This window comes from Oreochromis aureus, linkage group 14 (genome assembly GCF_013358895.1).
Source record: "Oreochromis aureus strain Israel breed Guangdong linkage group 14, ZZ_aureus, whole genome shotgun sequence".
Classification (NCBI taxonomy): Eukaryota; Metazoa; Chordata; class Actinopteri; order Cichliformes; family Cichlidae; genus Oreochromis; species Oreochromis aureus.
The window spans coordinates 28,836,742-28,851,188 of record NC_052955.1 but is presented as its reverse complement, the minus strand read 5'-3'; the positions used below and the strand labels follow the sequence as shown (position 1 = coordinate 28,851,188).

The following is a 14,447-nucleotide window of genomic DNA, read 5'->3' as shown; positions in this document are numbered from 1 at the left end:
GGTCTGCTGGCCTCTGGCAACACTGCATTAAACATGAACATGATTCTCTAGTGAATATTACTACACATGATCAGGACGGCTTCTGAAAACCAGCAGATGCAAACCATCAGAGCATCAAGTTAAAGCTCTATGACGCAAAGAAAAAAGTTAAGAGAGGCTGACGTGAAATGTCTCCTTTGGTATGAAAATATATTTGGAAATCATGGACATGGATGTTATCAGTGTACAGTTCAAAAACCAGTACCTGTACTGGAAAGAGGATGCATTAGTGCACACTGCATAAGCAACGTACACATCAATAAAGGGTAAATATTGATATGAAGCAACATTTACTGCCATTTAGACGTGTTTTCAGGAAAATGTTTGATTATTTCAGTATAAAAATCCAAAAAAACATTTTGTACATGTTCCAAGAGCTACAATAAAAGAGAGCAGGTGCTGAACTGGTCTACCCCGAGACCAGACCAGCATTATTTCACAAGAAACCCAACAAACAAGAAGAACTGTAATAGATGTCGTGCGAAAACAGAAAAGTATCTTCTCACAGACTTGTATAAAAGCTAAGCAACTTATACCAGATTTAAAAACATCATATTTAGTGCATTATTGCCCTCTAAAGCACCTTTACTTTCTGTTTTGTTTTTAAAAAAAAAAAGTGTAGCTACATTCTCGGAATAGCACAAAGAGAGGTTACATCACGTCCTTGAGCCTAAATGTATAAAGTGCACTTTAGACCATCTTCAGTGTTCCAGACTTTCAGAAACCTCTTCTCCATTTTGATGCTGCTGCCTAATGGTTTCTGCTGTAGCCACGGAGAAGCTTTCCATTCAATGTCATTTGTCTCCATGTAAAAAAAAAAGCTGTCTGCAGATCATATTAACATTTTAATTTCAGAGCTTTTTATGTGCAATTAGGTTTGACTCCACCGTGAAATCAATTCAAGTTAGCAGACCTTTTTGACTCGACGTTGACTTTTGCCGTTTGTGCCTCATTTTCTCGTCCTTGTCGTTTCCTCTTCCACTCTCCATTTTTCTTCATCAACTTTCTCCCGCCTCCATCCATCCCTGCATCTCTCGCCCCTCTTCCTGCTTAATCATTTCCTCCCTAATTGTTCCACCTTCCTCTTCTCCTCACCCCTTTCCTCTTTAAATCTTCCGTTTTCCAGAAGTCATCGGCGTTGCTGAGTTGGTGAATAAGATGAATGGGCCGTGGTTCAACCGCTTCGATGAGGATTTGGCGACAGCTTTCTCCATCTACTGTGGCATCAGCATTGCCCATGTGAGTCTCTTCTAACTCCCTTTAAATCAAAGAGAGTAAGTTGTTAAAAATAACACACATACATGAGCACGTGAGCAGAAATAATTGAATTCCAGTAACTATTATTTTAAACTTCTCACTTTCCAAACTTCCTCCTATTATCTCTGTGAGAAGCACTGAATAAATCCAGACTGCTACACAATTCATCTTCATACACACTGCCTCTCTCGGTCAATAAGTCAGCTTCATTTTTAAATAATGTAATCTCTGCAAGTTCCATGCATCCTTATAATGATGCAAATATAAGTGAGTTTAGCATTTACAGTATATCCATCATTAGGAGTCTCTCCCCAAAATAGTTGACGCTGTCAGAAAGATTGATCCCGTCCTGGCGAGATGAGATCAGCTCAGCGGGAGTGAAATGCTCAGTCGAGGCAGAGAAGAGGAAAGTCTCGAGGGAAATTTAAGGAGATTCAGTCAGATGGAAGTGAGCGGCTTTCGTGGTGCAGTTCATTGGCATTGTGTGATTGCTGCAAACTAAACTTATTAACATACTTCCAGCTGAACAGCTGTGCGCGGCTCACAGAGACGATTATGAAGACGATCACGTCTGTGATAATAACGATGAACAAACAAGGAGAAATATATTTGTTATCGCCCACAAAATCTGTTGAAATATTGTCTTTTTCATCCTTCACCACCCTGATCTCAGATAAAAGAAAATGTCTTCTAATAAACAGAGTCACTTCATGTTGAGTAGCTCCTGCAGAGTGTGACCTCTGAATGACTGCTGGTACTTAATAGGCTATCTATAAACTATAAATATATTTGATAGAAAAAAAACCAATTGCTTTCGAGGCCACTAATTAATCATTTAAAGCACAGCCAGATATATTATTCATCAGATCTCACCCAGTATGATGCTGTAGAGTACTCTCAGGGTTGTAAAAAGCTCCCTCATGTACTAAAAGGTAAAGCGGGGGCCAGACGTAGGGCTGTGAAAAGCCCACGAAAATTAAAACATGCTTGTTAATCATGAATCACAGGTTTACCATTTGAATGTGAATGTAAAAGCAGTAACAAACATAATATGTGTGTAATCACAAACTGGTGAGAAAACTGAAAATGGCTTTGATGTGCTTGGAAAAAGGCGGTGAAGAATATTCCGGGTAATCCGACAAAAGCCCAAACAAAATACGAAAGTCCAACTGAGGAAAAACAAACGGGGAGAAAACTGAAAGGTGCCAAAACTCAGAAAACAAACAGAGAGGCGCAAGAAGAGCAGACACGAAGGTTGGCAAACTGAAAGCTGAAGAGGATTAAGAGTTTCCTTCAAAGCAGCTAAACATGTTTTTCAGCCATATAAGTTGGGCTACACATAGATGGGTTTTGGGGGGGGTTTTTTCACTTTCATTAAAGAAAAAAATCCATACAACCACTGTTTTGTCCACATAAAAATGCAAAACGAGATCATCCCCAAGCAACAGGTTGCGATAAAATGCTGATCATATAGAAATGTTGGCCAGTCAGAGGCCTACAAACAATAACACGGCACAGAAGTCTGACATCAAAAATCAGGCGCACGTCTTAGAAGCAGGAGCAAAAGCTGAAAATCAATTATAATTTTCTGTAACATATGTTTATAGTGGCTTTGTGCCTTAATGTTTGTTTCCTGAATGTCTTTTTCAAAGGTCAGTTTTCAGAGATCAAAAATGCTTTTTGTGTGTGAACGAAAGGCCAAAACAAAAATCTGGATAATTTATCTTGTTATTATCCATCCATCCATCCATCTTCTTCCGCTTTATCTGGGGCCGGGTCACGGGGGCAGCAGCCTAAGCTTGATCTTAATCGTGTTATTAATGACATCATTACTCTTGTTAACCATAAAAATCGCATAATTTAGGAAAACTGGTAACCTGATTTTTTGCTTCAGTGCATCCAAAGATGGTAAATGCCACTTATTTAGTGCATTTCTACTGCATCTGAGCACTCAAAGCATTTTTTACTACATGCCTCATCCACACACTTGCTTTTTTCTATGCATAAATGATTTTTTATCAATGGATGCATTGGAGGAAACGCTGTAAAAGACCATGAAGACAGGGAGAGTCGAACCACTAACCTGCTCTACCATCTTTGCCACAGCCACCCACAAACATACTTTCAAAATAAAAGAGAAGAACTTCATCTCTCACTAGCATGTAGTCAGTGGTACTATGAAAAGGAAAAAGGTTCCCGCTGGAAGATCGATCATAAGTAGGAGATCCTGATAACATAATATTTCACTGAACTTTATTACTTTATATCACAAACATCTAATTTAATTTCTTTCTTTCTGTTTGTCTTGGCCGTTTATCCAGTTATCGTGATGATATAATGAATTCATTCTTACTAAACATGAATTAGCAACGTTTTAATGTGCCGTTTCCTCCTCCAGTCTCTGCTCTACAAGAGAGTCCACGAGGCTCAGTTCAGATCCCATCTGGCCAATGAAATGATGATGTACCATATGAAGGTAAAATCACATCTCTTCATCGCACAAACTCACTCTCGCACAGCGACACGCAGCATTTACTGACAGTGTCCATGCGATTTACTCAGTATGATTCAGTATGAGTCTGTGGCAGGTTTCAGAGGAAGAGGTGACTAAGCTGCTGGTATCTGGCATCGACCCAGTGAACGAGATTGACCCGTGCTTCGCCGAGTTCACGTACACGCCACGCTCCCTTCCGGATGACACCACGCCGATGGTAAGGAGCAGAGAGAAAGAGTGTGTCTGAGTGCCGACAGCACAAACATTTAAAGAGAACAAAATCCGATGTAACTGCTCCTGTTGTGTGTCTGCAGTGCGTTCTCAGCATGTTTGAAGACATGGGTTTCATCAACACCTATAAGATCGACATGCACACGCTCGCCAGGTCTGACATCCATCAATTTATATGCTGCGTATAAGAGTCTGTGTTTTAGATCATTTTCCATCAGCTATTTAAATAAAGAATATTTACTTTATTTATTAATAATTCTTGGGCTACATTGTTAAGTATTATTGACTGATTGATTGATTGTAAGCTATAAGAGCTAAATCCCTAGGAGGAAGAACAGAGACATAAGCTGTTGTCTTGTAGCAAAATCTTCAAGTCAGGTCTGTTTTTTTAAAGCTGATGGAGAGATGGGTTGTGAATGAGAATTTCTGGGGCTACCACTGAGTTACATGTTGGAAAAAAGTCATAAGAGTGTTTTTAAACTGTTGCCTTGGTGCCAGGTTCTGTCTGATGGTGAAGAAAGGCTACAGAGACCCTCCCTACCACAACTGGATGCACGCCTTCTCCGTCTCACACTTCTGCTACCTGCTCTACAAAAACCTAGGGCTGTCCAACTACCTCGAGTGAGTACACAAGTCTCAAAAGACTTTATAATGACGTTGTATATCATCTGTATTTAAAATGATTCTCCTATGCCTGCTGTCTTCTAGGGATATAGAAATATTAGCGCTCTTTGTCTCCTGTATGTGCCATGATCTGGACCACCGTGGCACCAACAACTCTTTCCAAGTGGCCTCGGTGAGAGCACATACTATGCTTTTGTTTTATTAGAAAGCAATAGGAATGATACAAAAAAATAGGAAAATAAACACTGCCCTAAGCAGGGCTGCAACTTTATGCATGCAGACAAAAAATGCATTATGTTTTTAATCTTCTATTCAGTCCAAAAGCTGATATAGGGAAAATGAACACAATAATAAGTAAACAAAACAGGGAAATGAGTAAGTAATCCAAAAACACTAGGAGATACAGGGAAACTCAGGGAGGTACAGCACTGGGGTACACACAACTGCAATGAACAGAGGGAGACAGAGACACACCTGATACAGGGAGGAGAGGTAGCAGGTGCTAACACAGCTGAAGCCAACAAACATAACGAGATGGGGAAGTAAACACATCACAAGACACAGAAAACAGGAAGTGCGACACAACTAAAGCAGCTATTCGATAAATAGAAAACTAAATATTAATTTAGAGCAAGGAAAATAATGATACAAATGACAGCTAAATATATACAAACCCACAGGAAGGGAACAAAAAATAGGTACCAGCGTGGTACCATGAACTCTCTTAGTCTTTTCATTTCTTTTAGTAGTCTTCAAGAATAATTCTTCTGCCTTTTTAAAGGACATTTAAAGCTCTTCTTTGGATGTTTCTATTAAGATGATCCCACTCTGCTTCAATAAGGTGTACGTCCGGCCTCTGGGAAAGCCAATCCATGACTGATAGATGATCCATTCAGATAAATTCTGATAAGACTTCAGTGAACTGTAGATGGATGAGCAAAAGGCCAGATGCATCGAGTCCTCTTTAGGAATCACCTCGGTGCCACAAAAATATAGTTTTATGCCCGTGAAGCTGTGTTTGTCTTTTGCATTTTTCATTTTTTTATATATGAGTTCAGTAATTTTAACTTATATCTATTATTATGGTATATACTGTGGTATCTTTCCACTTATTTGGCCTGTTTATTTGGGCTTCCTATCCTCTCAAATACAGAGTGTGTATTCAAGAGGATAGGAACAGTGACCTGGCCTGCCTTCCCAAATCGCCCGCTCCTGAGGATCCCCAGAGGACTGCAGATCCACTCTGCCCAGATACTAAGCACTCAGATGAGACTGAGAGAGAAAGAACACAATAAGAGGAGATAAGAGACAGAAGAAAAGAAGATATTGCAATACATGATAGTGGTTACTGCATTAACAATATTGTATTAGTATTTATTGTTTACTGTAAATGAAAAAAGAAAAAAAAACATATAAATAAATTAAAAAGCAAACATTAGGGGGATGTTATTTGTGAATCACTTTCCCGGCCTGACAAAAGCCAGGAAGGCGAGCAACACACCAACTATTTCATTTAACATGACAACAACAGTGACGGTGACGATAATGTTGAAAATTTTACTTTAGATGCTCGAGATGAAGCATCCCGGATAATAGCGAGGGTTGCACGGTTTTATCAGGGTCTAATCACGAGGTGATTAGAAGCGTGTTGCCCTGCTACACTCTAATCAGGCACAAACCTAAATGAGGCAAAGTAATCCATCATTGATAAGCTTCTGTATATATATTTTTTTTATTTTATTTTTTTCAATTGAGAGCTGCCATCTCCTGTTAAAGAGAAAACACTGCTACATTTTATTGGAGGATGTTGATTTGAATCAATGTGCCGCTCATGCTAAAAGGATTGTGTTTCAATTGTTTGTCTGTTATATTTCCAGCAATCTGTGCTGGCTGCTCTCTACAGCTCAGAGGGATCTGTGATGGAGGTAAAGTCTCTCAAAGCTTTCGCACTGACTGTGTAAATCTTTATTTCCTATGACAGAGACGATGAGATTGTGCGATTACTGGTATAGGCTTGCTCCTTCATAGTTAATGAATGCCATTATCTGAGTGCTGCTAATGTAGTGTTCTGCTAGGACATCTAGTGGCCAAAATCAATCTTGACAATTTTTTGCAGCAGCGATGAGGCAATGTGAGGAATTTAAATTGGTTTTTGCCTTTTGCATTGCAGCATTAGTCACTTTAGAGTCACCGTTTTCTAACACGTTTTGTCATTATGCTTTATTCGCCACGCCAGAGACATCACTTTGCCCAGGCCATCGCTATTCTGAACACTCATGGCTGCAACATCTTTGAGAAGTTCTCCAGGAAGGTGAATTATCAAACCCTCTCTCCATTCGTGCATTTCAACAACTTTCTTTTTTCTCTCTCTCTCTATCTCTCGCTGATTACATATATTTCATTTGCTTCTTTCACCGCCTATGCAAGCTAACGATTTTTTTTTTATGTCTCTAGGACTACCAGCGCATGTTGGATTTAATGAGAGACATAATTCTGGCCACGGACCTTGCTCACCACCTTCGCATTTTCAAGGATCTGCAGAAGATGTCTGATGGTACATGTCACATGTTCAGTATGCGCAGCCACGTCTCTGCTGTTGCTTTAGACTCACACCCGTGAACAGCTCCAGGCTCGGTTCTGATTGTCTATTCACACTGAAAGCAAAGCAATATTTCTTTTTACTTCTCCTTAGATTAAAGTGGCCTGATTTCACACGGGAAAAGAAACAATATAGAACATTAGAAGTTCACTGTTTCATTCGGTCAGTACAGTAAAATTATGCATTGCTGAGCTGAATGATGAACTCATAGACAGACAGACAACCCATTTTCCTCTGCACTATGACTTGCTTCTTTTTCATGAACTGACTTATTTTGCAGAGATCTGAGGTCACGCTTGCAACATTCAGCTCTGACATTCTTAATAATCCTCCACTTTCATTGGACTATTTACCCTTTAGAAAAGACAGTTGCTTACACTCTTATGTAATGTAATTGGCTGTAACCTCCAGGCCAGTGGTTTGTTACGCTTGAATGCAACCAATTATAAGTTATCCTGAGTGGATGTCTCCTCAGTGGAAACAATTTCGAGCCGTTAAAGCAATTCAAGGACATTAAAAACCACTAAATGAGTTAGCAACTTTCTCATCCTCTAGAATAGGTGACTTGTCAATCATGGAGTAGAATACTGAATGAAAGTGTAGAGTGTTAATAGGCACTGGAAAATCATTTCTTCCTACCAAACACGCAAAGTCTGCTTATCTAACATCCTGTTGTGACCTTTTTTTATTATCACTTCTATCACTTTGCATATTGGAGAGTAAAATGAACTTTATGCAATGAGTTTGAAGCATTTTTGCTTCGGAATTGTGTGATTTTCCTCTGAGATGAAAGTCAGCATCATTGCTTGAAATGCTGTTAACGCAGAGCGATGCGTTTTGCGTGTTTTTCAGATGGATACAATCCAAAAAGCCGTACCCACCACTCCCTGCTGCTGTGCCTGTTGATGACTTCGTGTGACCTGTCAGACCAAACCAAGGGCTGGAAAACCACACGCAAAATTGCTGTCAGTTTGTGTTCTGCACCAGTATACGAGAAACATTACCACATATTTACTAGAACTTGCAATTTGTGGCAAAAATGTTGTATTAATGTGTTTAATTTAGTTAAGACTGTTAATATTTCGGTATTACTGCAGTACAAATTTCAAAAGCTTAGTGGAAGTAATAGCTGTAATTATTTTGACCTTGTAAACTGCACACTGTAGCAGTTTGTTGTAAGTAAGAAGAAAATAGAAAAGGCTTTAGTGTGATCTGGTTCATGCTGCGTTTGCTGATTTGCAGGAGAAAGAAGTTTCTGTTTCATCTTTTAACAACACGACTAAAGACTTCTAATTAACAGTGTTTGTACAGTGAAACTGACCCATTTCTAGGACATTGGAGATTATGAGATGCAAAGCTGTACAGCTGGAAACAACCTTTGAGCTGTATTCCATTATTTTCTATTCTGAGAAACCGCACTCCATTTTAGGATTATGTTTAATCTTGGCCTGCCCCCTTTCCAACACCAAACCCGTAAACCTTGCCCCAAATCCTCCACCCTCAATCTCCAAACACCTAAAGCAAATAAACTGTAAATCCTTGTTCCCAAAACCAATAGCACATTTCTGTGGAAGACTTTATTGGCTTTTACTGTGCTCATGATACATTATCATCTCAATAGCAAGAGAACACATTTTTATTAGTGAAAAACCCCAATCACACCAAATATTGAACTTTAATAGAAGTGACTTGCAGTTTATGGCAGGTAACAGCATAAAACGTTTGCATAAAAGACAAATAAACTAAATTTCATACATAACGATGTCTCTGTAAGTATGTTAAGACTTTCAAATATCTGCTGCTATGTTCCAACAGGAGCTGATTTATAAAGAGTTCTTCTCTCAAGGAGACCTGGTATGTTTTAGTGTGCGCTAACTGCTAAATGACATGTGAAAATAGTAACATGTGGTGAAAGTGTGTTATTGTACGCCTGACTGAGCTCATTAATCATAGCTTAACGTTGTGCGTGTGTGTTTGCAGGAAAAAGCCATGGGTAACAGGCCCAGTGAGATGATGGACAGAGAGAAAGCGTACATACCGGAACTGCAGATCAGCTTCATGGAGCATATCGCCATGCCGATCTACAAGTGCGTACAAAACCTGAAAGCAGCACAGACTCCTAATTATTGGACCTGTTTTGCTCCTTTTATCACACAAAGGATTTAGTTTGAAACGTTGCTCTATGTGCTTAAAACAAAACTGTAGATTATGTACAAATTATCCCCTAATTCTGTCTTTTGGCTGATTGTTTTGGCATTCACTCTCATCAGCACTGTTTTTACTGTGGTTAAAACTTTTAAAACTAACTGGTGGACATTTGAGCATCTAAGTAACTCATTTAAAGGAACAAGAACAGATAAAGGTAGATAAATTCATTATGTCGAAATTAACAGTTTGAAATTAATGTTAATTAAATTCAGTAAATTTAAATAAGCAAGTGCATCACATTTGCAATATAAAGACCTTTAAAGTGATAATCATAGAGAAATACGTCTGAAAAGTGAAGCCAGCCTTATACCTGCCACTCCTTCTAATGGCCTGCAGGGGAGGCGACTCTACTGTTTCATTTCATATTTTGTTGAATACAGCATGATATTTATTTGTAAATTATGGTCGCAGGAGCTCAATTCAATTGATATATGTATATTTATATAGTGCCAAATCACAACAACCGTTACTTTAAGGCCCTTTACCTCAACATAAAGACACTACAATGTACGACAAAAACTCCAACAATCAGACGATCCCCATGAGCGAGTAGTAAGAACTCCCCTGCAGGCTCAGGGGAGGGGCAGCCATCTCTTCTGTGACCAGCTGGGGTGTTCTTAAGAGTGAAATAAACAATGAAGCAGGACTACTTAGTGACTGAAAAGTCACTAAGACAGACAGAATAAAGCATAGATGTAGCTTCTAGGTCAGAATGTGCCGAGTGGCTTAAAGCTGCATTTTATCTGAAGGCCACCAGATGGGGTTAGTTTTGGTGGCAAAAAGATTTCCGTGCTAATAGAAGTGTGTTGGAAATCAGCTTTCTATCTTGACCTCTTGAAACACTTTTCTGCTGATTTTATGGGCTCAGTAACTCATTTTTGTTCTTATTGAATAACAAATGAAGTCTGTTATGTAAATCTTGTTCATATTACGTTTCAAAGTGGAGGTGGCATGAACCACACTCGTTAGCTAATGACACAAGTCATCATCAATGAAGATGGTGATGGCAAACGCTCATCTCGAGGTTTCAGAACAGGATTTGAAAAACCAAAGGGTGGCGACTTTTATACCACCTGTGGTCGCTTCCATTTGAGCACACATCATCATCAGATTCTCAGTCAGACCCAGACCTGGCACATGACATCTGGTTATTGAAAAAGCAACCAAACAAACACATAATGCTTAAAGTGGAAGCTTGAAAACAGGGCTTCAGAAACCAGTGATTGACATCACTTTGGCCACTAACATTGTCTATATACAGTTTATTTTGATAATGTGCTGTGTCTGCAACCTGTGAGAAATCAAAATGCCAGTTACTGGATGATTAAATACCCGATTGCATGGTTCAAATCATTACATGACGTTAAATAAATAAAATTAAAACAATAATTATATGAATGATTAATCCATTTCATTTAGAGTGGCATTAACTGAACAAACTATCAGACTGGGACATTGAGGACTCTTCATTAGCAGTCATGTGTAGGCCTCACATTAACACCAGCTGCTGCCTCCTGTCTTCTCAGGCTGCTGTCTGAACTGTTTCCCGGGGCCACCGAGCTGTACGAGAGGGTGGCGGCTAACCGTGAGCAGTGGACCAAAGTGTCCCATAAGTTCACCATCCGCGGGTTGCCTAGCAACAACAGCCTCGACTTCCTGGACCAGGAATACGAGCTGCTGCAGGCCCAGGGCGCTTTCGGGAGTGACGACCACTGCCTCAACGGCTGCCTCGACGACACAGAGGGAGGGAGGGGTCAGTGACGGCAGCAGGCTGCGGACGGTTTTCGTCGAGTTTTCCGTGGTCCCGTAAGAGGCTGAGGATACCTTTTTAGCGACCTAAGAGTCACGGGTCTCTCTCTGCTGTCAACCACTTAGATGCTTAGGAGGCCAGACAGGACGGGACAAAAGTTTCAAACTGAATCAGACGAGCGATCTGAAACGAGCGCTGGAGCCACACGTCTCCAGCTGAAGATGGCAGAAGGTGGTGACTTTGTCTATTTCAGCAGCTATACCGGGATAATAGGTTTTTACCACTAGTCACAAGCTCATTCATACAGTACTGATCCTGATTAAGATTGTAAAAACACACAGCTACACTGACACACACATATGTACATGCACATACTGTCTCAAGATGGAGGGGGGAAAAAAGATTCATTGTGACAGCAGAGACTACTTCAACATGTAACAGTGAGATGAAAGTGCTATAGTTTCTGTAAAATGTGTCATAAAAGCTTATATTGATTTAAAGCAGCTGCCATAGCCCTCACCTGATGCTTATGAATGCATGCTGTATGGACACCTCATGTTTTATTCCTTTTATCTCGGTCAGTGTTTATTTTTTTTTCCATTAACTAAGAAATGAATGCACTCCATCTCCATCTCCACTCCGTCTCAACACATTTTAGTTACAGCTTTTCAGGATATGTGTAATAATAAATTCATGACCATCAAGATGCACGGGGAGTTTTTGTTTCTTTTTAGTGAAACACTTCTTGCTTTTTTAGGTGTTTAGGGGACAATTTGACAATCACTTATTAATGACAGAGTCACTGATCCCTGACCCTTCATTCATTAAACACTGAACTCAAAAGACTCTCACTTTATTCTTCTCACCATCCTCCATCTGTCACATTTCCTCTTCATTTAGGTCATTTTCTTTTCTTTCCTCTTTTTTCTATTCTTAACTAACTTCCTCATGAACCCACTTTAGGTAAAGAGTAACCAAATCCCTTTAAAAGATCCATCTCATCTGTAAGTGCAAATGTGCCAGAGTAGAGTGTGTCATCGAGTGTGTCATATGGATCTGCCTTATTGCGCATCTTTGCTGCCTTTCTTAGAGCTTTTAATATATAAAAATTGAAATAAAGAGTCTGTTTAGTATGTATGTTGTATATTTGTTATAGAGATAGCGTGAGTATCGACGTGTTTGACTGAATGATCAGCTGAGAAGATGTATATCTGTGAAATACCCGTGTGAAGAACCTCAGATGTCACAATCGTCATTTCACTTCTTTCTATTTTATCTGCACAGCCGCCCTCGGGTGTCCCAGTCAGACATAAAAGCGTTTTGTTCAGTTCTCAGTGCATCCAGATTGTTGTTTTTTTTCTTTTTTTAAAGGAACTAGAGATGTAGCCATCACAGAAATGACTCTTTCTTGGAACCATCCAGCAGTTCACTATTGCTGCACTCCAAAGGAAGCGTCAGAAAGTTATGTTCTCAGCTTGTGCCTCATAGAAAACCTGACTGGAGTTTTATGTTACAGTACGCTATTGCTCAGTTTTACCTTACGATGCTTAAAGTAGGAAATGCTGCAGAGCAATGTGAGGAAAACCGCTGAATAGTTACAAAGAGAAAGTGGACACCATTGCACGTGGGCTGCACAGGGAGGGGGCGGGGGATGAGTGAATGTGTGGATGGGCACGAGCGTCTACGTGGGTGAGAGAGAGGTAGTTAAGAGCAAGAGAGAAATGTTTGGTGTAGCTCTACAGAGGCGGTGTTCACAGAAACGAGGCTGACACAAACCTCGAGTGATCTACCAGAATTTCTTCCTTCTTCTCCCCCCTTTCCTTTTATGCTGCCCCGATAATGTTAATGGAAGAAGATGAAAGCTTCTTTTCATTTTTTTTTAAATCGCAGGTTATAAATGTAGGATTTCTCTTTGAAAACTACCTTATGAACCCTCATGGGATCCTTTTGAAGACAATTAGTGAGGAGCCATTAATGAGGAAGGTTAATCGCCTCTAAAAGTCGTGTGATGTATGTGTGAAACCAAGATTGGGATATGCATCAGCGCTAGCTCGATTGAAGTGCTTGATCTGCCGTGGACGAGATAGTTTTGCTGCAAAGTTTGTAAAGGGCATGCAGACGTGTCTGTATAAGAGCCACTCTCTCTTTCTTGAACTCTTTCTCTCATTTTTTGTTTTATTTTTCAGTTCTTTTGAAACCAACGTTTCACGTGTACTTGCCTTTTTTTTCCATGTGCAATATAAATTGTCTGCCTCTGTGACACTGCATAGATTCCTATGTAAATACCTATGCCTCTTGTTAAATTATTGCTTTAGGTCTGAGTTGCCAAAGCCTTTTAAGTGTTAGATCATGATGTTTCCATTGAGAAAAGAAACACAAATCAATGGAGTGTGACAATTTTAATCCTAAAATGCTTCAGTTTTCTATCACGATTGTGTATCTGTCCTTTCTTTTTTGTTTGTTTTAGAGAGTCAGGGCTAAATGTGCCAAGCAAACATTTTCTACTTTCTTGGCAAGCTGCAAAGTGAAAAAGAAAAAGAAAACAAAAAAAAAACACAAGAAAAAAGAAAAACAACAGACAGAACTTCAAATATTTTTGTTCTCTAATGTTGGAGTGTCAACGAGGGCTGTGTTCATATTTGACTTTTTCCGCTACGTCACGACAGCTTGTCAATGGATTGTGAACACAATCGATTTCCCATCATCACAGAGCAGCGGGACTCGAACCTGTGACGTAACGTCATCGTAACAATCACCTGTGACATAATTGTTAAAAGTGGCAAAAATATAATTGCTGTAAATATCAAGAGTTTCAAAAGAAAACGTTTCTTGATCGTCTGTCATTATTTACAATGGGACTTTTTTTTTCCAATTCTGTAATGTGTTTAAAGTGGTTGCCTCCTGTTCTCCTTTTCTTTTCTTTTCTGTTTTTCTTTTCTTTTTTTTGCTAAGCCATTTTTGAACAACCCTAAGCTCAGAATTTAACGAGGGGATGAAAGAAGATTATATGTTTGTTTGGGATATACGTATAATATATAACCCAGGCAAATCTGAAATGTATAAATGATGCTTATACTGGCCAATAAATCCAGGATATTCATCTGTTAATTATTTGTTTCATTGAGTTCTGAGTGCTGGTGATCTTGTTCTTCTTCGGATGTGTTGAACAAGGACAATTTTCAGAAGTAGGCAAATGTGCAACATTTTAAATCTTTTTTTTCTTGAAATAAATCTGGTGAAAGGCT

The 14,447-nt window shown here is 39.4% G+C and overlaps 1 protein-coding gene across 4 annotated transcripts in view; it reads left to right on the top strand.

Moving 5' to 3' along the window:
- Positions 1–14,447, top strand: part of LOC116313826 (cGMP-dependent 3',5'-cyclic phosphodiesterase) — a 174,586-nt gene extending 160,139 nt beyond the window's left edge. For 3 of the 4 annotated variants that reach the window (XM_031731635.2, XM_039598137.1, XM_039598136.1), the window contains 13 exons: positions 1,166–1,278; positions 3,695–3,772; positions 3,885–4,007; positions 4,105–4,175; positions 4,520–4,642; positions 4,730–4,817; positions 6,523–6,570; positions 6,882–6,956; positions 7,100–7,199; positions 8,097–8,209; positions 9,060–9,098; positions 9,225–9,331; positions 10,979–14,447. In XM_031731635.2, the coding sequence (XP_031587495.1) occupies positions 1,166–1,278; positions 3,695–3,772; positions 3,885–4,007; positions 4,105–4,175; positions 4,520–4,642; positions 4,730–4,817; positions 6,523–6,570; positions 6,882–6,956; positions 7,100–7,199; positions 8,097–8,209; positions 9,060–9,098; positions 9,225–9,331; positions 10,979–11,213 (1,313 nt within the window). In that variant the 3' untranslated portion in view covers positions 11,214–14,447. The remainder of the gene's footprint in view (positions 1–1,165; positions 1,279–3,694; positions 3,773–3,884; positions 4,008–4,104; positions 4,176–4,519; positions 4,643–4,729; positions 4,818–6,522; positions 6,571–6,881; positions 6,957–7,099; positions 7,200–8,096; positions 8,210–9,059; positions 9,099–9,224; positions 9,332–10,978) is intronic. The other variant, XM_039598135.1, reaches the window with a different exon arrangement.